The 26,709-nt window shown below is 37.7% G+C and overlaps 1 protein-coding gene and 1 pseudogene across 2 annotated transcripts in view; both read right to left on the minus strand.

Annotated features, from left to right (window-relative positions):
• Positions 1–685: 685 nt before the first annotated feature.
• The window catches only part of TWSG1 (twisted gastrulation BMP signaling modulator 1), a 72,953-nt gene continuing 46,929 nt past the window's right edge, over positions 686–26,709 (minus strand). For both annotated transcript variants that reach the window (XM_086682457.1, XM_086682458.1), the window contains exons 4-5: positions 6,318–6,584; positions 686–3,708 (exon numbers count right to left, since the gene is read on the minus strand). In XM_086682457.1, coding sequence (XP_086538583.1) covers positions 3,527–3,708; positions 6,318–6,584 — 449 coding nt within the window. In that variant the 3' untranslated portion in view covers positions 686–3,526. The remainder of the gene's footprint in view (positions 3,709–6,317; positions 6,585–26,709) is intronic.
• LOC112868431 (gametocyte-specific factor 1 pseudogene) lies at positions 18,466–19,823 on the minus strand (annotated as a pseudogene).

Below are 26,709 nucleotides of genomic sequence, written 5' to 3' on the forward strand. Positions count from 1 at the left end.
GCCTGCCATACTGCAGCCTGCCGGCCTGCTGGTTTCCCCGGCTGAGAGGATCTCGCTCCACTGGGCATCTTCAGATCAAGACCCTCTGCCTCTCAGGGTCACATGACTCACCGCCACTGGACAGCTTCAGCAAAAGAACAACTTTCCTCATCGAATGTATGGTCCTACTTGAAATGAATTCTACCCCCGAACTCCTTAGATTTCTCATTCCGTTAAATCACTCGGCTGGCAACCTGTCCTCTAGAATGTTCCCCTCTCTAGAAGCCCTGTCCACCAAGCTGTCAGAACGTAGATTCTGGGAAACAACGCTGAATCTATCATAAAGGTACCATTTATGGCTCTCAATTCTAATAACGTCATCCCATGAGGGTCACTGTGGGAGAGCGGGGAGTGATTTTCCTACCTTGACCTTCCTGTGACTCCTTCCAAACATCAGACAGATCTCCTGAGCCTTGTAGAACAAGGAGAATGTTAAGTATTTCATTTCAAAGTTTCCCCCGTATTGGAACAAAGCGCATGAAAAAGCAGAGAGCAAACTATTAAAGAGCCTTTGTTTCAACACAATGTGTAGGGACATCCAGAGTGAAGGGTACACGCTTCCCTCAAACTAGAACTTCTCTAGACAGAAATGTCACATTTATTCTAGTGTTTGTTCTACACTGAAGTTAGCAAAAAGCAGGACACAGTCATTTCAATTTTTTATTAAAATACTCTTTTGCTTATAGGGACAACCAAATAAAAAAATGCGTAATTCTACATGTTGTAGATCATGTGAAATACAATTAACATAGACTCTGGGGAATGTAGGATAGATTTTAAAAATCTTCAAGGAAGCTTTCACAAAAACAAACTTTAAATATGTGGCTTATTCATATCTACCTCATTTTTCAGAAGTTTTAGTTTCTTTTCTCTATGTTGATGCTACTCTGCTTTATAAATAATTGTTCAAATATTCTAAAAGCTTACCAATTTTGTTTCCTGAAGCTTTAGAAATATTATTTCTAAATGAAAGCCTCTCTTTTTAGCATTCTATGTAAACAAAGACTTACTTTATTTGAATTATCATTTGATTTGGTGCCACTATTTTGAGTACATTTCTGCAATAATTAGATGTTATGGGGACAAAGAGAGACAGGAAAACTAACTAGCAGGGGCATGTCTTACCCTAGGAAAGAAACTTTTATATATGGCTTTTATAATACCTACTGATTTAGGGGTTTTTTGATCTAGTCATAAAATAGTTAACCTAATTTTTGATTTAAAAAAAAAAGAATTTTTACCAGAGCTTCAAGTTAGAAGTAAATCATATCTAGAATAGTAATAAAGGGTCTAAATTTTAGTGGGGTTACTGGCTTCTGAAATGTTATACTTTTATTTTGGAAAACATTATTATTAAAAACTTGAAATACATTATAAACTGGTAATGGAATCTTTTAGGTAAACTCTGTCTTTCAATCCCTTCATAAACCACAAAAACAAAGCAAAATTGAATATGAAATTAACCATTGCATTTAGGGATAATTTCTACTGGGAGAAATAGATGTAAGGAAAATCAGTTCAAATACAATATGGTTCAAGAAATTACCTTCCCAGTATAAGGGCAGAAGAGATATTACAGTTAAAAATTTAATAATGAAGTCCTAATAAAGATGATAAATGCAGTTAAAAAGTGTCATAGTTAAGGCAACATTAAGCACTGTCAATAAACACAGAAGGATTTCTATATTCATAGATATGAAATTACTTTGAAGAATACCAAAGTGGAAATGAAGCACCTGGATGTAGATTCCTTTAAAACTTTCTCTTTTTTAGTTTAAAAGGTTTTAAGAAAACCATTACCTTTGTAGGCATTAATGAAGAAGGAAAGCCAAAATGTTTTCAAGGAAGTTTTAAACAGAGGCATTTTAGTTGGAAGTAAGAAAAGGATATCCCAATGTTTTCCTATTAAAAAAAATACACACAAGAGCTAAATTTTAACTTTTTTTTTAAAGGCCAAACGTTTTTGAAAAGGCTAAAGTACCTTTAGTATTCATTAGAGTAGTCTGAAAGAACAGAAAGGTATTAAGGCTTTAGATTTTATGATAGTTAATTATGATATTACATATGATTTTGTAACTAACTATTGTTCATATAATGAATACAAATACAAAGTGTCTAAGAGCATTATCTATTTTTATGTACTAAAATATTTAGACATACAAAAAAGATATTCCTGCAAGTTACTTGTAACTCATAATGTACTGAAAAATTAATAATTTTGTATAGTCAAGAGTCTCTGTAATATAAATATTTATGTTTTAGATTCATGCTTGAAGACTGGGGTTTTATTACGATGAAGGACACATAGTATTTAAGCTTATCATTATCGAAACATATAAAACAAAATAGTCTGTAGTGTATTTGGAGTTAACATCATCTTAAACAGAGATTTCTTTTTCACTGCATACCCTTCACCTCCCACTGTCTGATTATACTTTGTAGTGAGAACATTCTATCCAGATGGAAACCTAAAGGAAAGATTACACTATAACAAAATAATTTAAGTTTGCTTCCCATAAGAATTGCCGGCTTTTTCAACCTTCCCTGTTCACACCGGTGAGTTTCCTCTTTATCTCCTCCTGTCACTCAGCTTAGGAACAAGGCTCTGCCCACGCTGTCTGTACAACAGGACGAAGTGTTTCCCTGGTGCTCTAAGTGGAGTCTGATTTGGCAGGCACTTCCCATCCTGAGTGTTCCGTAAGCTGGTACCTTAAGTCTGAGAAATGCTTATCTTCCTAATTCTTTATACCCTAGCAGAATATTTAATGCAATGTCATAGGTGTGCCTTGCAATTCTCGGTCAGAATTCACCTACCTCAGCACTTTGGGCAGGGGCATGTAAGAGAAGGAGAAATTTTCCTCAAAGCTCTGTCAGCATGTGTATTACAGGATGGATTCTACTACGTAAGAGTTTTAAACTGTAAAATGTAGTAAGCATTTACTTTCTAAAACCAACATTACAAGGTTTGAAATTAAGCCTTTAATGGTGAAATTTATGTGAGTTCTCATCGGACTATCTACCCTATTTATAGAAGAGATAAATGAGACAAGGTACAGTGAGTGAAGACTGGTGTACGACTGGAAAAACTCAGTGTCCCAGGAGTAGTATATGAAGAAGTCATAACTTATGTTAATGTGCTCTAACACTTTCAAAACCAAAGGCTTTTGGAATGCTAGAAAAAAAATGACATCAGGCTTTGTCAAAAAACCTCAGATCTTTCAAGAAATTCTCTGTGTACTTGCTTCTCATATGATCAAAGTTGTAAATGTATTTAAGAGGAAAGGGCTTATTGCCAGTGGGCTATAAAATCAACCAGAGCAGTGATAATTATAATTTAACACATTACTGGATTTGTCATACTTTAACTCTGTCCAAATTCTATCTTCTTAACCAGCTAGCATGCCGGTGCAACCAGTAGAGCTCAATGAATAGTTTTTCATATCTTTCTTGTTGTCTAGATTGCTTTGGTTTGCATTCTTCTCCTTCTTTAGAACATGCAGTTCATACATTTGACAGTTTTACTACCATAGTCGATGCATTCTGGACCAATGCACTCGCAGCAGGCGTTATGGAACCAGCGATATTTGGACGCTCCCATGGATTCACAGGATATTTTACACTGATGTATGGACATGCAGTCATCAAAATAAACCACAGTACACATGTGTTCTGAAAAAGAAAAAATTAAGAGCTCAGAGCAAGAAAGAGGAAAATCAGGAAATGCTTTAATACCTGTCTGATATTAATAGTTATTCTTGGTTCTCTTACTGCTAGTCTACACAGGACAATGGAGGAGGTGTAGGAAAAAAGATCACATTTGTTAATTATATTGAGAAAGAAGCCAGAGTCTCCCACTCCAGTTGAAGAAGGTAAAGGACTTCCTTAGTCACTTTATCAGATTCTGGACTTTGATCTCAAAGTTAAGGTTACTAGGCTTAACGTTTGCTACGCTTCAGAGCTGTGCCTTTTAAATTGGGCATTCCTTCCTTCTTTCCTTCCTTCTTTCCTTCCTTCTTTCTTTCTTTCCTTCCTTCCTTCCTTCCTTCCTTCCTTCCTTCCTTCCTTCCTTCCTTCCTTCCTTCCTTCCTTCCTTCTTTCTATTTATATTTGAGAGAGAGGTGGGGGGAGCGTGAGCAGGAGGGGCAGAGAGGGAGGAAGACAGAGGATCTGAAATGGGCTCTGCACTGACAGCAGAGAGCCTGATGAGGGGTTTGAACTCAAGAACCATGAGATCGTGACTTGAGCCAAAGTTGGACACTTAACTGACTGAGCCACCCAGGCACCTCAAATTGGGCATTTCTGATAAGATTTCCTTAGAGGAGAGAATTCTCTGGCTAAAAGAAGTTTTAAAAATACTGTTCTAAAGCTATACTGAGAATTTACAAAAAAAACAAAACAAACTTAATTCAAATGATGCAAAATGGTTAGCAATACTTGGCATAATTCTGCATTAGCTATTTAAAAACGCTCATATTATCAGTAGCAATTTCTAGTCTTGCTTTCCAACACAACTATTTTTGATTGTTTCAATTTTTAGTTCTCCTGGTGGTTAATGTCATATAATGACCTAGCTAGGAGGATAGGGTACATGAAATAAATAAAGACAATAAAAAATATTAATAGAGAGTGTATGATTAGAGTCTGTTATTTTACAGAGCCATTTATAGAACTGATAAATTACCAGGCATCTGAATAGCAAGGAAAGGTTTAATGGAAAAGAGCGGGCTTGTATTAGGAAGAAGAGTGAAATGCAAAGTTACCAGGTAACAAAATAAGGAAAGTCACAAGGAGACCAGTGCAGTGCGCATGGGGAACGGAGTGGAGGCCAGTCCCGCTGCAGTGAAAGGTTGGCAGCAGGAGACAGCAGAACCATCACTGGCTATAGAAGATGAGATCAGGTCAAGACAGAAAACACGAAGGCCAGTACAGCATGAGACCAGGCAGACTAGGGACTGAGCAGGACAGGGGAGCTTTGAATCTCCAGGTGATTAGTAACTTTTTTTCATTTATTAATTGAACAAGTATTTGTGGATCACCTACTATGGATGGCCATTATGGACTCAAAGAGTAATGAGAGAATCCAAGGAACTAAGTACAAAATGGTAGACCTATAAGTTAAAAACAGACAACAAGTCAAAACACAAATATGGGGAGAAGGAATAGAGCTAATTTGCTCTAGAGGTAAAAGCAGGGGCACCTAGAGAAGGTGTCAAAGAGGAGAAACTTTGTCTCGAAAGATAGTTGGTGTTTCCAGGAAACTTGGCTTCCTGCTAATTATTTTATTAAATTAAATGATATTTGAACAAAATTTATGAATTATCATTGAATGCCTATTATACTGATTACATTTTAGTGGAGAAAATGGTAGCAAAATACCTTAATAAGGCATATTCCATATATTTCTGATGTTTTCCAAAATCTGCAATTTGTCTCTTAAGGTAGTATAACCAAAAAGCAACAAGAATGCTTACTCTGAGTATCATTAACAAATGCTGTTTTGCTTTTACTACTGATATCCAAAGGTCATACTATTTCAGATAGGCAGGGTTATAAGGGAGGGCACAAGAAAAAGCCAAATAAGAAATAATACAAATTATACTATTTATGCATAATTCATTTCATATTTTAAGAAATAAAAACTTCATCATTGCCATATTCTTCCACAGTAAAATGGTGCAGAGCCTTTTACTTGAAAATATCAAAGATTTTATAAAAGTTACATGCCCTTTACATTAAGGAATGACCTATCCTCACTAATAAGCGTTCTTTAATATGGTTTTCAAAGTTATACAAGTCATTCTTTCATTTAGTTCCCCTTCTGACCAACAGCACTGGGGACAGTTTATACCTGGAGATTAGACGTCTGTAATACCAACTTGTTCATAAAGAAATTTAGCAGATGACCTCAGTAGCATTTTTGGTACCAATGCTATTACAAAAACGTGACTTCCTAGGACACTCTGAATATTACCTGACAGTGTGCAATGCTATATAAAGTAAGCAGCACTGTTGCTATCCTATGGAAAGAACAATTTAAGCCTAACACAAATAAACATCAAAATTAGAACCAGATTATCTATCTTCCAACACAACCTCTATCACTGTGACCATGAAGGAGTGGTGACTATATGCCTGACATGCCTCCTTATCTACTTAGGGATTAGGGTCATTAAAGTCCAGAATTTACTTAAAATTAGACAAACTCAAAGATACTTTAGGTTTCACAGACCACCCAGAAAGTGAGGGGGCAAGACAGAAAGTCAGCTGTGGGCAGTTACCTTTGTCACTGGAGTAAGGTGCGTGAACATTATTGCTAGGAACAGACACATTTTGATGGTGTGGCTGGTTCACAGTTTCTAAAAAGGAAACCAGATTCTCATGATGTGAGAGTTCCTCTGCAACAGGGAAGGAAACAATGTTCCAGTTCAATTGAGTGTCTCCTTCTGTGAGCGCCCGGAAGAGAGAAGGGATTGGCTCGTGAAGCTCCTCCACCGTGCTCTTTGAGGTTGGAGGTGTGTCACTATAGTTTCTAGGATTACACATACCTGGAGGAGAAGGGACGAAGAAAATAAAAGTTAATTTTTCTCCCCGACTGGAATATCATGCAATACTATCTTGCAATCAAAGCTCCAACATATTAAAATTAGGCTGCTTCTACATATACGTAGATATCTTCCTAGCCTTATTGGCTGAGAGGGCCCAGAAGTGATGACACCCCTGTAGCATTGAGCACATCAAGTGCCCAGATGTTGTTTTCTAAATACCTAACCTACACTAAGAGGGACCAGAGCTATTTTGAGAAAAGACTGATTCCAGAACTAGGTCAGGGAAAGTACAAAATGACCCTGGGATACTTTCTATCCCAAAAAGTAAGGAAATGCTCAGTGAATAATGGGACATATCAAAACACAGGATGTAACTTGAAGGGGTTCCTACTGGCCAAATAGACAATTTTAATGTCAAAATAAATGATGATAGTAATGGATTACCACCTGACAAATAAAATAGGAACTAATGAGTCCTTATATTACCAATAAATGAATGAAGGAAAAGCTCCCCAACTGATAAATGTAGAAGGAATGAAGGAAATAGAAAATCACCACTTGGCAATTATCATAGAGGTGTTTGATTCAGATGGGAGTCATCAATGGATGCTAAAGCTTGTGGGTGGAGGTCACATGAGGAACATATTAAAGTACTCCAGGATCATCCTACATAACATAAAGTCTCTGCTCAATAAAACTCTCAAGGGAAAGACCGCAGTACTGTTTCAGACTGAATGAGTCTGAACAGACATGACAACTAAATGCATCACATATTCTGGATAGCAGCCTGGATCAGAAGAGGTATCACAAGGGATACTGCTGAGACATTTGGCAAAATATGAATGAAGTTTGTGGACTGGATGGCAATGTTGTAACAATGTTATATACGAGAATGTTCTAGTTAGAAAACACAGACTAGAATATTTAGTAGTGATGGGATATCATGTATAAAGCTTGTTTTCTAAAGGTTCAAAAAAGGATGAATGATCATGCGTGTTGGGTATGCGTATATGGAGAGGGAGTAGAACTGAACAATGGAGCAAATTCGATAAAATGTTAGTAACTGGGGAATCTAGGTGAGGGATACAGGAATCTTCACCCTTCTGGCAGATTTTCTCTATATTTGAAATTATTTCAAAATGAATTATTTTGGGGGCACCTGGGTGGCTCAGGTCATGATATCCCAGTTCATGAGTTTGAGCCCCACGTCAGGCTCTGTGCTGATGGCGTGGAGCCTGCTTGGGATTCTGGCTCCCTTTCTCTCTGCCCCTCCCCTGCTGATTTTCTCTCTCTTTCTCAAAAATAATAAACATTTTAACAAAAAAAAAAGAATCATTTTTTTAAAAAATCTTAAAAACGAAAACCGGTAGAGGGGAATTAGCGATAGTGACTATAGAAAATGTTTCCAAGGTGTTTTGTTATAAAGGGAAGAGCTGAGAAAATGCTTAATCAGCCCCAGTCTTTGGGCAATAATAGCCCAACATCCACTTGATATTGTGGAGCAGAAGGGAGCTACCCAGAATGCGAGTTCTGAGCTAATTAAATGTTTATTATTGTCTTAAGCCACTACATTTGGGGGTAGGTTGTTTAGCAGTACTAGTAACTGGAACAGAGCCCTCCGGATTTTCTTTCATGAATACTGTACTTTAAAAACTAAATTATATTTCACTCTGGTTTAGTATCTATTAGGTCTAATATGGAGTTTTTCTTTTTCCTCAGACTAAAATTTTGAACTGTTAAACCAAATTTATAAATTCCTAGATTTTATAAATTTAGGCAGAAGGGAAAATCATCTCGTGTTTTCCACACGTTACTCGTTTAAGGGACATGGCAAGAACTGAGGATAACGAGGTTGTTTATACTCTTCATAAAATCTTTTAAAACACAGGAACCCTTAATGATTTAGGTGATGACACAGAATGATGGATTAAAGGGTCAATCTGACTCCTTTATTCATAAAAGAGGAAATGGGCCCAGATAAATTAAATCATTCGTCCACTGTTATATAATCTAGGATTAACGCCAACATTATGATTCAGTCTGATTTCACATCCATTGCTGATTTCAATAACCACATTCTACAAATAACCGTTAAGTGGCACTGAAAAGCAAATAATACTTAGAATACGTGAATTATAAAATATACATAATTTATTCTTCTGCCGGATTTTATAATGAATGAAAACTAGTAATCTGAGATGAAAAGGTAAACAACAGAGCTCAATGGTTGGAAGAGCTAAACTCAACATCTACTGGGACTTTAAACAAACTTCAGGGCTCATTTCCAGAGATTTCATTACATTCAAAAAAGTTTTGAGGGGAGAGATTTGTGCATTTAACAAACTTAGGCCAAAAACATCTGTAATTTAAATCTGAATACACTGTGTTAAAACCAGTATGCATGAAGTAAATGCTTGCTATCTAGATAATATTTTTCCATGGCATGATTTTAAAGCTTTCACATAGCTTTCTCTTTTTACAGCTAGGATTACATTCAGAGAGATCATCACTAGAAACTCTTCTTAGGCAATGCAGATTTTGACCCTCCATTTCTTGCCTGAAGCACTCTTCAAATTCCGAATTCTTTCAAGCATGGGGAGTTATGAAATCTGATCTTCCAATGACATGTGCGATTTATCCTGCTCAGGAAAAGCAACCTTTTAAAATTTCTGGAAGTTCTTTTTTTTTTTTTTTTTTTTTTTAATATTTTACAAATTTATTTTAGAGAGAGAGGAGGTGTGAGGGGACCAGGGGCAGAGAGAGAGGGACACAGAGAATCCAAGGCAGGCTCTGCACTGTCAGCACAGAACCCGACACGGGGCTCAAACCCACGAACTGTGAGATCACAGTCTGAGCTTGAATCAAAAGTCAGACACTCAAATGACTGAGCCACCCAGGCACCCCTGGATATTCTTTAGTTGTCTATATTCATTATGTACAATGGATTAATTTCTGGGGAGAAAGTTACTAACCACTCACAGCTTAAAACAATTAGGAAAACTTCTCTGGAAAGCATCTATCATCCTCCTGAAGTTTATCATTGTTAGCTTTTCTTTAGTTGGCTACAGAGGTTATTTTCACTATCATTGTGTTGAGGCAGTTTGTTACTTTGTGCCATTCTATCACTACAGTGAAGTTTTTAAATTTTAAAGGAACCGGCTCTGCACAAGGCAGTCAGGAGAGGCTTCAAATCAGGAAACAAATGGCAACCATTGAAAAGGCAAGCATTTCAAATCCTTTAGGTGCATAGAACTTTGATACAATTTGTTTCAGCAAGCCAGAATTCACTACTATTGTGCTCTAGATCTACAACTACTAAGTACAAAGATTTTTTCTGATGTGTGCTTAATTCTTTTATATATCTGACCTGTGTCTTCATACATTTGAAAACTAAGGTTATATTAAAGTAGAGCTTACTTGATGAAACCACGTTTTAGGGTAGTTATTAAGACTAAGGGGGAAAGTTATTACTTTCCTTAATGTGCATGGTTAAAAGCAACCACAGAGTCCAGAAAAATGTACAATAAAGAAGCAACATTGCTTTCCACTCCTCCCACCCCCAATTCCACTCCCCAGACACACCCACTTTAAAAGTGTTCTTGGGACACCTGGGGGGCTCAGTTGGTTGAGCGGCTGATTTCAGGTCATGATCCCACAGGTGGTTCCTGAGTTCAAGCCCCACATCTCAGGCTTTCTGCTGTCAGTGCAGAACCTGCTTTGGATCCTCTGTCTCCCTGTCTCCCTGCCCCTCTCCCACTCTCTCTCTCTCTCTCTCAAAAAGAAAAAAGAAAAAGAAAAAAGTCTGTTCTTAAGTTTCTCTGGTAGTTACCTCTACAAGAATTTAAATAAAAATGGTTAATTACCAGAAGCAGTAAAAAACATCTTAGACCTTATCTATTAATCCTCTTATATGAGAGATGAAGATTAAGTTCATTTACACTAGACTCTTTCTTGTGTTTCTAATAATTATATTATTCTAATACTATAGAATACTCCTTTGCAGTCTTAAATATACTTAAACTTCTGATTCTTATTCCACATCTCTTAATTCCCTCATTTGCAGATAAGGATGCCAGTGTCTTCCCACTTTCCCCACCCAACTCCTCCTAACTTATGTTGACAAACTTAATAAAAACCTTCTGTTGCCTAAATACAATGAAATCTTCTTGTCTTAGTATACTTGATTTTGAAAGTTGAAAACCAGCAAACAGCAGTTTACCTTAACATGACCCCATGAACATTGTTCACTGAAAAGCACACAGTATGATAGGATTTCCTTGTCCAATGCTATATTATCAGAAGCAAATTTTCTAATTTTAAGATAAAATGAATTTTTTTCCATGAACTCCATACAATACTGAAAAACAGCTACATTTCACACAGCATTACCTATCAGGTCTTCTTGCCAAAAATCTTAACCTGAATCCAACCAAACTTTTAACAACTAGCTTCAAATTACTGGAAATACAGAGGGATAGAGGAACAAGCTAAATGACAACCTCAAGGAAATAAAGTTAGACCCTTAATGTGGGATATTCTACAGGCAAACTGATACTGTTTCTTCAATATGTCAAGTGGCATGAGAAAAAACCACACACCAGATACCACATAAGCATCTTGTTTGGATCAATTTGAACATATCAACTATACAAACATGCTTTTGAGACAAATGGAGAAACTTGATTATGCACTGGAATGTTAGGTTATACCAAGAAATTACTGTTAATTTTGTAGGTTTCATAATGGCATTATGATTTAAAAAGTAAATGTATTTTCTTTTAGGGATTGAAACTGAAGAATGTAGGGGTAAAAATTATTTACTGTCTGTAGTTTGCTTTTAACTATTCTGTGCCAAGTAAGAAAAAAAAAAGGAGGAAAGGATAGATGAAACGAATGTAGCTTATTTTTGATAATTGTTGAATCCAGTGATGGGTATATAGGAATTCATCATGCTACTCTCTCTACTTCTCTGGATGTGAAAATTTTCATAATGGCAAATCAACTGCCATATTTAATTCCTAGGACTAATGTTTTCTTATTGCACTTCTGCATTTTCTTGTACTTTCTATGCTAGGAATGTTCTTGGAATGTGTGTGTGTGTGTGTGTGTGTGTGTGTGTGTGTGTTTGTGTGTGTTTGTACCACAGACAACAAGCTTATAACAAATCTTGAAGAATTATTCTGCTTCTCAAGTGTATGCTAGATATCCTATGGAACACATTTTCTTCTCAGAGACAGGCTTCTCAGGGCCCTCACTTATTGCTTCGGGCAGACTAGTTGTCTCTTAAGCCTCTGTATTATTTATGCTTTTAATTTTCTGTGTATTATGATGTTTCAACATCTTTCTGGCTGGGGAGAGACTGCTCCTTCCTGGGCTAGTCAATTCTTAAAGCCAAGCAGTGGGCTCAGCCAGAAGGAGGCTTTTGATATGCAAATTGACCAAACCCTGAGCCACACCTCCTCTATCACCCAAGCACCCCAGGAGGCATGCGCTTAATGAAGCCAGACCTGGTGCTAAGCAACTAGCGAGTGTCTCTAGGGCCTAGAGCCCATGGGATTCAAACTGGCCAGTTCTAAACTGTACGCTCTGCCCTGCCTTTACTTTCCAGTGGAAACCCCACTGAAGATTCTGGCCCAGATTTTCCTCCTGTTCCTGTCTTTTGCCACTTGATAAAAAGCTGGTGCTTCCCCTATGACCCTGGATGGCATGCAGTGACCCCCTCTCTGAGACCTGTGATTTATAATGAATTTTGTTCCTCACTGAGCCTTTCCTGACTGACCACAGAACAGCCTCCTGTGTAGCTTTCATCTTATAACTGTCCTTAAATCACCTCCTGGTTAAAGCCAGTATTTCCTTCAACCCATGTTTTTCTCTTTCTTGGTCTTTTGCCTTATTTTCTCTGATACCACACCAAATGTGGTGTGTGCAAAGTACACTTAAGAGTTCTTGCTGTCCAAAAATGTTTTTAATTTTACATTCACATTCTTGATCAATAATTTGTCAGAACAAAATAATTTTCCTACTGCGTATTTAAGACATTGGTCCAGTGACAGTAATGAGAAGTCTGATGGCAGTGTGATTCTTCTTCTTTTCTTGACTCTGGTTTTCTACTCACATGATTTATTTTATTTTAAGTAGGCCCCATGCCCAAAGTGGGGCTTGAACTCACAACCTTGAGATCAAGAGTTGCATGCTTTACCAACTGAGCCAGCCAGGCGCCCTTGCAGTGTAATTCTTATTCCTTGTACATACACTCTATTGTTATTTCTGAGATCTTTCAGAATATTATTTAACTTGGCAATAGGAAGACTTATAGGAGGCTGTGTTTAGATGTAGGTGTTTTCTCATTCATCTTGTTCTGCATTCTGTAGATTCTTCCAGTCTAACGATGCATGTTTTTTTCTCAGCCTTGGTAAGTTTTCTTCTATTATTTCTTTGACAGCTTCTTTCCTCCTATTTTTGATTCTTTTCTGGAGTATCTATTTTTCCCTGTCATATTTTCCATCTGTCTGTTTGCTCTATATTTCTATGACATTCCAATGTTATTTCCAACCCCTCTTAATTTACAATTTTTCTAATCAAATTTTAAATTTGCAAATGCTTTCTTGTTCTTTTTTTTTATAATATAATAATAAAATATAATATGTTTTCTCAAATTCCTCCAAAATATAGCCATCAGTTTTCTTAAAGATTTATTTCCTAAAGATTTCCTCCATGGTCAGCTGGTCTGCTGCTGTACCGTGTTCTTTCCTTCAAGGTACTTGCTCTACTTTGTTCACAGGTCTGGTTATTAGGCTGGAGACATTTCCTCTCCTGCAATGCCTGAATGAGGGGATCTTGACTCTGGTGTGCCAACCACACACCAGTGCTTGTAGTCCTTTCAACTTAATTCCTTCATTTTCTCTAGAGAGAATCTCTCCATTTTTTTTTAACCTGGGTTATTTTGAATGTTTTATATGAAGAATGAGAGAGGGGGTAGGGTATCAAATCATACAGCTGTTCTTTAGACGCATCTTTAAATAACCTTTCTATTTTCACGTATATTTCTCATTCTTACACACCACAAAAGTCAAAGCTGAGCCTGAAGATTCACTGGGGGGTTTAGTTAGGAAAGTCACTCCTCACCCTGCCATAACCCCCTTTTCTGCAAATTGTTTTGGTGTTGCTTCCAATCTGTTTACTAAACAGCAAGATTCTCCATCTTCCTTTTAGGTATTTCTCCAATTTCTCTTTCTCTTTGTTGTTAAAGTTCATTTCCAGTTGTATTCTTTTATTTCATTTTACTGGAGTTTAAAAAGTACAAGGGAGAGCATGTGTGAAAATAGACCACTGTGTTGAACCAGAAGTCACATTTGCTTTAAGGGTATGAAAATGTGATGAATCATATTTTCTTTTGCTTTTTCTTGCACTCTGGCTCTTGACCTCTCCCCCATTCCCTCTTCCATCTCGTTTTCCCCAGAATCTCTTGTATCCAACTTCCTATAAGGCATCTCCACTTGAAAACCTTATATGCTCCTCAAACTCAACTGTCCCGGTCATCTTCCCCAACATACCTGGGCATTATTATAGGCATTCTCTATCTTGGTTTCTGTCACAATTTATCCAGTCACACAAGCCAGAAACCCAGAGGCTACTTTGGCTCTCATTTCTCAATTCCCACTCCCAAGGTGTCACCAAGTATGGTCAAGTTAATCTAATTGTTTTTCCAGTTAGGCCACATTTGTTCATCTCCTCTGCTATCACTCTAGACCAAGTCCCCATCAAATTTTGACTAGACCTAGAAGCACTGTATTTTGATGGATTTTAAACTCTATCTTCCATTCTCCCTCAGAAACTCTAGACCTTTAAAACGCATGTTACTGAATTTTGCTATCTGTTATCCCTCCTTTTGGCTATTAGCTTCTGAACACTCAGGCATACTTCTTCCTCACTAACCAATAACTTCAATACCTGGATCACCACTTCATTTCCACCCCTAGACCCACTGTCATTGTTGACAATTTCAATATTCACACTGAAGATCCCCCTAATACCCTGCCTGGTCTTTTGTTGCTAGACCCCCTTAGTGATAGGGTTTGTAAATCCACCCCACCTCAGTCATACAACTCATAGGTCTAGCATTAATTCCCTTCTTTCCTTATATCTTACATCCAGTTCAAACCACACTCTGACAACTTACATGCAAAATATTTTCTGAATCTGAGCCTCACCATCTCCACTAATGTCAATAATCCTAGTCTACTCTACTATCATCTGTTACTTCAACTACCACAACCACCTCCTAACTGATCCCCCATCTCCTCTCTTCACACCCTAAAGTCTGTCTTTTGTGCAGAGGTGTCCAGAATGGTCATTTAAAAAATGTAATTCGGATATCACCAATGCATCCTCTCCAGTTGGTTTCCATTATACTTAGGGTACAATCCAAATTCCCTTCCTGGCCTCCAAGACCTAGTCCTTACCCACCTCTCCCATTCATCTCCCTCCACCCTTCCTCTTCATCACTAACATTGGCCATACTGATCTGTTTTCAAACTTGGATCTTTAGCCACTGCACTTAAAACATATTTTGATATATTAAGTGGTACACATCAATCTTTTGTTAATGATGGTTAACTAAAGTTACTGATTTCTAAAGCTTGTTGGAGACAGACTGTTTTTAACTCTAAAAAATTAGAACTTTCCAGTACTGACAAAAGGAGGAAAAAAAGCTCTTTGAGACTTATCATTCACCTGTTTTCCCTAAATGAAAAAAAAATTATTAAAAGATGCCTTCTACTCTAAGTAAAAGTAAAATTATTCTAAAGGTATCTTGGATTCAGGAGTACTTGGGTGGCACAGTTAGTTGGTTAAGTGTCTGACCTTGGCTCAGGTCATGATTTCACAGTTTGTGGGTTTGAGCCCCACATAGGGCTCTGTGCTGACAGCTCAGAGTCTGGAGCCTGCTTCGGATTCATTCTCTCTCTCTCTCTCTCTCTCTCTGCCTCTCCCCTGCTTGTGCTCTCTCTCTCTCAAAAGTAAACAAATAAACATTAAAAAAATTAAAGGTATCTTGGATTCTGTTTATTATACTTTTATAAAATAAAATGTCTTTATTGGAAGTATGTATGAGGAATATTCAACTTTAGAGAGAGGTATGGGTGGTATAAAGAAGGGAGACATTTCATATATATACTTTCTTGTATTGTTTGAATTTACTGTATGTAAATAGTAACTTTAGTTTTTAAATTATATTTTAGAGGAAAATACATATGTGTTAATAGTAGTTGATATCAAAGGTCCTTCTTTTCTATATTTTCCTAAAATTCAACACAGTACTTTCACCTTAAATGACGTACTTAGATGTGCAAAATTGTTGCTTCCTTAGGAGTTTTCTTTAAAAAACTGAATATATTTCAGATTTTAAAAAAAGGATAGATTTGAATAGCAGTTTCCAAAGAATAGTCTAAGAGCTTTGTGGAGTCTCCAGGATCCTTTCAGAGGAATCATACAGTCAAAGTAATTTTCACAAGACTTCGTTCGTTTGTTTCACAGGTCTGACGTCGGCACTGATGACACAAAAGTAATGATGAGCAAAACATTTGGCAACTTAGCTTGAATCAAGGCAGTGGTACCAAACTGTTATCAGCAGTCATTGTGTTCTTCACCACCAAATACGGTTTTAGTTTGTTTTTAAAGGCTCATTTCACTTAAGACAATGCTTAATGGAGCAAATAAAAATTATTAGTTTCATTAAGTAGAGATTCTTGAATACATGACTTTTTAATATTCTGTGTGATGAACTGGGAAACATGCAAAAAATACTTGCTGCATACTTAAGTGCAATGCCCGTCTTGAGGAAATAGCTTATTTTTTTAATTTTTAAAAAAATTTTTAAAAATGTTTATTTATTTTTGACAGAGAGAGACAGAGCATGAGCAGGGAAGGGGCAGAGAGAGAGAGGGAGACACAGAATCCGAAGCAGGCTCCAGGCTCTGAGCTGTCAGCACAGAGCCTGACGCGGGGCTCAAACTCACGAGCTGTGAGATCATGACCTGAGCCAAAGTCGGACGCTCAACCGATTGAGCCACCCAGGCACCCCGATTTTTTTAACTTTTATTTATTTTTGAGAGACAGAGAGCGCGAGTGGGGAAGGGGCAGAGAGAGAGGGGGAGACACAGAATCCAAAACAGTCTCCAGGCTCTGAGCTGTCAGCACAGAGGCCAAAAAGGCCACTGGTGAGACAAATAGTAACTGAAACTGAGAAACAGGGACATGCGTTGTCTAGAGCAGCTTTCCTTAATCTTTTAGAACTCATGCCCTGTTTTCATAAACATAAAAATCCCACCACCATCTGTCCTCTCACAAGTTGTCATAGCGATACGATGCCTTTCAATGCAGACTCAACACATATTGCCTAGTAGGGCAGAGACAACATTAGGAAGGGCCATAACAATGTAGTCTAAGTATGCAGTTCTCAGATGGTCTGGCTAAATCCAAGAGAAAATTTGGAGTTCACAGAATACAGCTTTGTGCCCAAGCCCAACTATCTACAGAGATCATGAAAAGTTAATAGTTGTAAATAACTATTAAGTCCAACATCATATACTAGCTTAAAAGTGATAGTTATAATGGCTACAAATGAAAGCTACTGTGTTATATGATTTTAGAAGGACACCAGCTTTGCCTTCATCTTCACAAGAAGCTGAGTAACATATAATGTGTAACATACAAAAATTAGTACAGCAGAACAGGTTACAGAGCATGGACTTGAAAGCCAGGCTTGAGTCCCAGCTTTCTTTCAGACTAGTTGTCTAACCTTAGGGAGGTCATTTAAACTCTCAGATGTTTCCTCAAGGAAACATCTGTCAAACAGATGAAGGATAATAATATTCTCATACTCCTTAGGTTTGTTGTAAGGACCAAATTAATATATGGAAAGTACTCGACATATACAGATGTTATATAAGCATTAGCTATTAGTTTTTTAGAAAGTATTCCTTGGCTGACTAGTAATCCAATTTGGACACTGCTACACTGACTTTTTAAAAAAGAATTAAGAAGTGTTCCACTAGACAAAACTCTTTAGGGAGTCATACAGTATATATGGAATGCATGGTCTAAGAATCAAGACATCTTGAACTGAAGATGCACTAATTAACTGTAATTAATTCATTCAACAGCAGAATCTCATCTGATGTCTCCAAATTTTACAATATCAACAAAACTACTGTCGTTTGTTTAATTCACTGATAAACATTTTAAACTTAATTTTTTTTTGTTTTAACAATAAATCTTTATTGAAAGACATTAAAGACAGAAAGATATTAAGTAGAAAGCAATACCATTCTTATGGGTAGGAAGATTCAACATTAAAACTATATTAACACTCTGGGGCATCTGGGTGGCTCAGTCGGTTAAGCATCCAACTCTTGATTTTGGCTCAGGTCATGATCTCACGGTTCATGGGATTGAGCCCCGCATCAGGCTCTGCACTGACAGTGTGGAGCCTACTTGGAATTCTCTCTCTCCCTCTCTGTCTGCCCCTCTCCTGCATGCACTCTTTCTATCTCTCTCAAAATAAATAAATAAACTTAAAAAAAAAGCTATATCAACACTCCAAAAATGTATCTGTAAATTTAGTGTATGTCCAACAAAAATCCTAAGGTTTCTTTATGTTGACATGAATAAAGTCTCTTTATTTTGAGAATTAGATGCATGAATAAAATTTACATAAGATCATATTGTCCATGCTATTTTCCTCCGTAACCTATTTTTTAACAGACTTTTTTTTTTTAATCTATGTTGATGCTTTATTTGAAATAGTTCTTCTGAGTTTCAGGGTTCTTTCCTGCATCAAATGAATGGAAGTCAAAGCAGGGAGGAAAAAAGAAAAAGGTACTTGTCAGTTTGAAAGTCACAGTTTATCTTTCTATAATTAGATTAGGAGGGGAAAAAATGAAGAACCCATTGGTAGCAGGAAGAAGCAAGAGTATTCTAGGGTCTGGCATTTGATGAAATAGATATTCAGTTATTGTTCATTTCCATTGTTTTTCCATGGCAGAACATACAGCAGAGACTTGGGAATGCACATGCCTGAAGCCAGGTTACTCTTATGTTCCATGACTATGTTGCTTGCAGGGTTGTTGCTGCCACAGTAGTTGGCTGTGCCCCAGACAAATGGGGTGCTGGTCTGTTCCCACAGATCTTTATCCCAGTCTTCATTGCAAGGAGGGGCACTGCCAGGTGCTCTTGGCCAGAGTCTCTTGTCCAGTGTTCCTGGTTTGGTTGACAACATCCTGCTCAATACAACTTTTATCGTCACAGCTTGAGATATAGTGGCTGATTTCGGCCCGAGGAACCGGTGGCGAGCATTGAAGGGACAAGTAGCCAATTTGTTTGCGACATCAGGATGATTATTTCTGCACTTGGTAAGATGATAAGGAAACCTGCAGGCCCTGATCTGGTGGTTTTTATCATAGGGGAATTATAATAGCTTCTCAGGGTCCAGGGAATTGATGTAAGTTTCTTCCCTGTTGGAAATGAAGCAGCTGAATCCAAGTGCTGGTTGAGACACACTCTTCCCACAGTCGCTTTCTCTTAACAGACTTTTTTAGAACAGTTTTATGGAAAAATTGAAAAGACAGTACAGAGTATAACTAATAACTCTACACTTAGTTTCCCCTATTATTAGCATCGTATATAGTATGGTACTTTTGTTAAAATTAATGAACCAATATTGATACATTATTATTAAATAAAGTCCATACTTTTTTCAGATTTCTATAGTATTTACCTAATATCCTTTTCCTGTTCCAAGATCCTTTTTAGGATGTCACACTGTGTTTAGCCATTATGTCTCTTTAGGCTCCTCTTGGCTGTGGTAGTTTCTCAATTTTACTAGTTTTTAATGACTTTGACAGTTTTGAGTAGTACTAGGCAGGTATTTTGTAGAACACCCCACTTTTAGAATTTGTCTAACGTTCTTCTCACAATAAGAGTCAGGCTATGGGCTATTGGGAGGAAAGCTACAGAGGTAAAGTGCTATTTTCGTCAAATTAAATCAAAGCTACACACTACCAACAAGATTTATGGCTTCGGATGCTGACCTTGACCACCTGGCTGAAATAGTGTAAGATTTCTCCACTGCAAAGTTACTCTCCCCCACCCTGCCACCACACCATTTAGAGGGAAGTGACTATGAGCAGCCCAAACCTACGCAGGGTGCAGTTCTGCTCCGGCTTCTTGAGGGCAGACCATCTACATAGTTATTTTGAATTCTGCCTTGGAGATCTGTCTCTTCTCTTCCACTAATTAACTTATTTAATCAAATATTTATATCAGTGTAGACTCATGAATACTTATTTTATACTGTTAGTTATGGTCCAGTATTACTTTATTTTGTTGCTTATTTTTAGCCACCAGGACACTCACACATCAATCAATATGGGTATCTTTTTTTTTTTTTTTTTTTTAGCACTTCCTTATCTTTTGGCACTATAGTATGTTCCAGGCTTATCTTCTTTATTTCCTGTCTCAGTGTTAGAACCAGCTGTTTCTCCAAGGAGTCTGGCTCCCTATTCTCTTATTGGAGAATGATATTAGAAACCAAAATCTGAGTGCAAAGTGTGCTCATTGTACTGGAGCAGGATACCCTTTTAAGATGTCTTTTTAGGGGCGCCTGGGGGGCTCAGTTGGTTAAGCGTCTGACTCTTGATTTGGACTCAGATCACAATCTCATTGTTGGTGAGATCAAACCACGTGCTGGGCTTTGTGCTGACAGTGTGGAGCCTGCTTGGGATTCTCTCTCTCTGCCCCTCCCCTGCTCATGTTCTCTCTCTTTCTCTCTCAGTGATGAGGGAACAAAAGGCAAGCTGACATTCCCACCCCCCCACCCCCCACCTAGATGAGATATGTGTGATATTCCTTGGGGACTCCTGGCTGCCCAAGAACACAGGAAAGGGAAAAAACAAATGGTTAACTGATAGAGATCATAGACCTGCAGGACATAAGTCTCCATCACTCCTCCATAGTGATGTGGGAATCAAAGGCAGAAGGAAATGGCAGATAGAATTAAATTTCCTTGTAACCTGTAGCCCACTGACAAATACTTGAGGCTGGCAGAGTAAAACTTTTCTCCAGGAACTCCCTACTGTCTTAATGCTAATGCTTTGCTAGAGGGAAAACAACTATCACTTGACAATATCTAGGGCTCCACTATCCTGTGAGTCTTCTTTAGCATATGAAAATCTCACTGGAAACTTCCCCTGGACTTTACCTCCCACCAACTCCATAGTATATAAGCAGTCTCTCCTCAAGGTCTGGGGCAGCTCTTCCTGCCCGTGGATCCAGTTCCCGTGCTTCAATAAAATCACCTTTTTGCACCAAAGACGTCTTCAAGAATTCTATCTTGGTCATCAGCTCTGGACCCCATGAACCCCACTAAACCTCATCATCAAAATAAATACACTTAAAAAATTTTTGTAAAAGATATTTTTAAAAGGCAGAAGATATATAGGACATATACTACAAACAAACTCAAAAGTTCTTTCTTGGATAAGGAAGGTGAACTATGCCCATGAGTAACTTTAAAAATCGTTTAAATGAAAGCAGGCCCCTTGCTTTGTCTGGGGCTCATATACAAATACAAAAGCAAAATAACTTCATAATGCAATTCCCAAACCTGCTTTTATGACAACTGAAGGGAACTTTAAATAATAAGCAATTTGGTCTAGAAATGTGAGACCAATTATCATTTCTAAAAATAATAGTCCAATGGGTATCACAAAAGAGAATCCTTTTTTTCCAAAGGTTAATTTAGAAAAAAAGGTATAGCTATGAAAAAAAAACTTAAATAAAAAACAATTACCTAACATAGCTTTATTTTGGAAAAAAAAGGTAATTGAACTTGTTCCTGAATATTATTCCATGACTCATATTTGATATATGTAACAGATTACAGTGCGTTGAAACGAAAGACAAGGATATTTAATGACCATCTTTGAAGAAAATTCACTCTAAATAAGCAGCTACTATTAGTAATAGAAAATTGTGACTGGAATCATTTTGGAATTAGCCCCTGGGCTATTTGTCACATGGATAAATTAAACTCAGTTTTGTTACTTATTACTTTCTAAATCAATAAATCAGCTTTAAAAGTGAACTCTGAATAGGCACATATGACTCTAGTCTTCAGTGTCCTTAAGTACTTGTTGGGTAACAATTATAAACATCAGAGCCAATCAAACATCATTAAGCAAAATAAAACCAAGTAAAAAAAAGCCTATGTTCCTTGACATATCAATTCTGGCATATGTATTAAATCAAATGCAACACTTAAAATGGTTGGATTTGATGGAAACCACGATGTATCTAAATAATATGCATTGTTTTCTTAAATACTCTGAATATTTTAAAAGGAAATGGAAAATGGAAATTTTCCATAAAATGGGAAATCATATTTGTCAGTAAGGATTTAAAAATAAATGTTTACTGTAGGATACAAAATTAACGTATAGAAATCTGTTGCATTTCTATACACTAATAATGATAAAGCAGAAAGAGAAATTAAGAAAACAATTCCCTTTACAGTTGCATCAAAAAGAATAAAATGCCAAGGAATTAACTTAACCAGGAAGATTAAAGACCTGTACTCTGAAAACTGTAAAACAGTGATGAAAGAAATTGAAGAAAACACAAATAAATGGAAAAATAAACCATGGTTGGAAGAATTAATATTGTTAAAATGTCCATACTACCCAAAGCAATATACAGATTCAATGCAATCCCTAACAAAATACCAATAGTATTTTTCACAAAACTAGAACAAACAATCTTAAAATTTGTATGGAACCACAAAAAACTTCAAAGAGCCAAAACAATCTTGAGAAAGAAGAACAAAGCTGGAAGTATCACAATTCCAGATTTCAAAACATACTACAAAGCTGTAGTAATCAGAACAGTATGAAACTGACACAAAAATAGATGCATAGCTCAATGAAACAGAATAGAGAGCCCACATCTATATGTCAATTGATCTATAAGCAAAGGAGGCAAGAATATAAATGGAGAAAAGAAAGTTTCTTGAATAAACAGTGCTGGGAAAACTGGAGAGCTACACGCAAAAGAATGAAACTGGTCAGCTTCCTCACAAAATATACAAAAATAAACTCAAAATGGGTGAAAGATCTATGTGTGAGACCTGAAACCAGAAAGCTCCTAGAAGAAAACACAGACAATAATCTCCTGGACATGTTGCCCTTAGCAACATTTTTCTAGATACGTCTCCTGAGGCAAGGGAGATGAAAGCAAAAACAAACTAGTGGGACTACACCAAAATAAAAAGACCTTACCCAGCAAAGGAAGCCATCAACAAAAAGGCAACCTAGTGAATGGGAGAAGATATATAAATAATATAACTGATAAGGGGTTAATATCCAAAATATATAAAGAACTTATACAACTCAACACCTAAAAAACAAACAATCCAGTTTAAAAATGAGCAGAGGACTTGAAGAGACATTTTTCCAAAGAAGACATACAAATGGCCAAGACACAAGAAAAGATGCTGAACATCACTAATCATGAGGGAAATGGAAATGAAAACCACAATGAGATATCACTTCCCACTAGTCAAAATGGCTACTATCAAAAAGAGAAGGGGCACCTGAGTAGTTCAGTTGGTTAAGTGTCCAACTTCAGCTGAGGTCATGATCTCATAGTTCGTGAGTTTGAGCCCCACGTCGGGCTGTCTGCTGACAGCTCAGAGCCTGGAGCCTGCTTCAGCTTCTGTGTCTCCCTCTCTCTCTGCCCCTCCCTTCCTCATGCTCTGTGTCTGTCTCTCAAAAATAAATAATAAACATTCAAAAAAAAAATTCAAAAAAAAAAAGAGCAAGGTGTTTAAAAAAAAAAAAGACAAAAGGGGCACCTGTGTGGCTCAGTCAGTTAAGCATTTGACTGTTGATTTCGGCTCAGGTTATGATCTCATGGTTCATGAGATCAAGCCCCATGTCACATTATATCTCTCTCTCCCTCTCCCTCTGCCCCTCTCCTGCTTGCATGTGCATGCTCTCTCTCTCTCTCAAAATAAATAAATAAATAAAGACAATAAATAAATTTAAAAAAAAAGACAAGAAATAACAAGTATTGGCACTGTTGCTGGGAATGTAAATTGATGCAGCCACTGTTGGAAACAGTATGGAGGTTACTAAAAAAATTAAAATTAGAAATGCTATATGATCCAGTAATCCCACTTACCGGATCAAAGAAAATGAAAACACTAATTCAAAAAGACACGTGCACCCCTATGTTTATTGCAGCATTATTTACAATAGGCACCATATAGAAGCAACCCAAGTGTCTACTGGTAGGTGAATGGATGAAGAAGAGTACTACATATACACAACGGAATATTAGCCATAAAAATGAATTGCAACATGGTTGGACCTAGATGTTATTATGCTAAGTAAAATAAGTCAGAGAAAGACAAATACCACATGATTTCACTTATATGTGGAATCTAAAAATCAAACAAACAGACAAAAAAAATCAACAACAGACTCATAAACACATAGAACAAACTGATGGTTACCAGAAGGGAGGAGGACAGAGGGATGGGCAAAAATGGGGGAAGGGGAGTGGTAGGTACAGGCTTCCAGTTATCGAATGAACATGTCACAAAAGGACGAATGATACAGCATAGGAAATATAGTCAATGGTATTTTAATAGCACTGTATGGTGACAGATGGTAGCTACACTTGTGGGGAGCAGAGCTTAATGTACAGAGTTGTCAAATCACTATTTGTACACTTGAAACTAATGTAACACTGTGCATCAACTACGCCTCAATAAAAAGTAAGTAAACAAAAATTAAAACAAAAACATGATAACATAGGGTAGGGACGTAAAGTCATTTATTTTCTTTTTTTTTTTTTTAATTTTTTTTTCAACGTTTATTTATTTTTGGGACAGAGAGAGACAGAGCATGAACGGGGGAGGGGCAGAGAGAGAGGGAGACACAGAATCGGAAACAGGCTCCAGGCTCTGAGCCATCAGCCCAGAGCCCGACGCGGGGCTCGAACTCACGGACCGCGAGATCGTGACCTGGCTGAAGTCAGACGCTTAACCGACTGCACCACCCAAGCGCCCCAAAAGTCATTTATTTTCAACCAAGGCACTTTGTGCTGTACTCTAACTTTATTTATGTCTTCCTGAACTAGGAATATAATTTGACCGTACCTAAAAATAACTAAAAACGGGGTACCTAGGTAGCTCAGTAAGTTAAGCATCCGACTCTTGGTTTCAACTCAGGTCATGATCTCATGGTTTGTGAAATTGAGCATCAGACTCCATGCTAACGGCATGGAGCCTGCTTGGGATTCTCTCTCTCCCTCTCTTTCTCAGCCGCTCCTACACTCTGTCTCTCAAAATAAATTAACAAAAATAACTAAAAAACCCCAATTTCCTATACTAGTATTTTGGTTGAACTCTTAGCACATATATGTTCTTTAATATTAGAAAGTAACATGCTGGTATGAAGCAAAAGAGAAATCTGTGTGGTAGCCAATGAGTACACCTAGATCTGATCTGAGCTACAAAAGTCACCGTTATGGGTGCTGGGCTGGCTCACTTGGTTAAGTCTCCGACTTTGGCTCAGATCATGATCTTGCAGTCTGTGGGTTCAAGCCCCATGTTAAGCCCTGCACTCACAGCTCAGAGCCTGGAGCCTGCTTTGGTTTCTAGATCTTCTCTCTCTCTCTGCCCTCCCCCCACCTGCACTCTGTTTCTCTCTCCTTCCCTCTCTCAAAAATAAACATTAAAACAATTTTTTAAATAAAAAAAAGGCACAGTCATAACAAAAAGCGTGGATGCCCCAAAAGGGAGAGGCCAAGACCCAGTGAAGTTAGTACTAGAACCGTGGCCATGAATTCAAAGTCAGAGTTCAAGGAATTCATAAGGCAAATAAAGGAGCAGAATTACAGAAGAAACATGTGATCTACAGGGTGGCAGAGCCTATCTTAAGGCTCAAGGTTGTGTTCCAAGTATCAAGTGCATAGCTGTCTAATCTTGTTTTCCTGGGTTTTGCAGGTGCTGCCTCTTACCTAACAGGTCCCACCTTCTTTTGCAGTTCTCTTAGGCTTTTCTCTCACCTGGGTGAGATGTGGTATCTCTGAAATAGCGTGGCATTTATCTTTCAACAAGTTTTTGTTGGTAAGCAGTTTTTCAGCAGGCTTCCCAGCCTCGTCTTGGAACATATAATATTTTTTTTGTTTTTGTTTTTGTTTTTTTTTGAGAGAGAGAGAAAGATTGTGAGGAGAGGGGCAGAAGGAGAGAGAGAGAGAGAGGAGAGAGAGAATCCCAAGCAGGCTCTTTGTCCAGCATGGAGCCGTATCTCAAGACCTTGAGATCATGACCTGAGGTGAAACCAAGAGTTGGACGCTTAACTAACTGAGCCACGCAGGCATCCTTTGTTTTTTTGTTTGTTTGTTTGTTTGTTTTGCATATAATACTTTCATTAAGTACTGAAAGTGGCCTCAGTATCAGAAAGAATCTAGTGTTTCCAAACCAACATTATCAAAACAGTGCATCACTGAATTCCAGTGTTCCATGAGACATATTTTTTTTAAAGAGATTTTTTTTACTAGACTTGATTTTTTTTTTTTTTTAACGTTTATTTATTTTTGAGACAGAGAGAGACAGAGCATGAACGGGGTAGGGTCAGAGAGAGAGGGAGACACAGAATCTGAAACAGGCTCCAGGCTCTGAGCTGTCAGCACAGAGCCCGACGCGGGGCTCGAACTCACGGACCGTGAGATCATGACCTGAGCCGAAGTCGGCCGCTTAACCGACTGAGCCACCCAGGCGCCCCTCCATGAGACATATTTAGTATCTCACTTGTTTAAAGTGTTCAAAGAGGGGCACCTGGGTGGCTTGGTCAGTGAAGCATCCAACTTTTTTTTTTCTTTTTAATGTTTATTTTTGAGAGAGACACACACAGAGTGTGAACTGGGGAGGGACAGTGAGAGGAAGACACAGAATCCAAAGCAGGCTCCAGGCTCTGAGCTGTCAGCACAGAGCCAACTCGGGGCTCGAGCCCATGAACCATGACCTGAGACAAAGTCTGACACTTAACCGACTGAGCTGCCC

Source organism: Puma concolor, chromosome D3, assembly GCF_028749965.1.
Source record: "Puma concolor isolate L17-30 chromosome D3, mPumCon1.1.hap2, whole genome shotgun sequence".
In the NCBI taxonomy this organism is placed as follows: domain Eukaryota; kingdom Metazoa; phylum Chordata; class Mammalia; order Carnivora; family Felidae; genus Puma; species Puma concolor.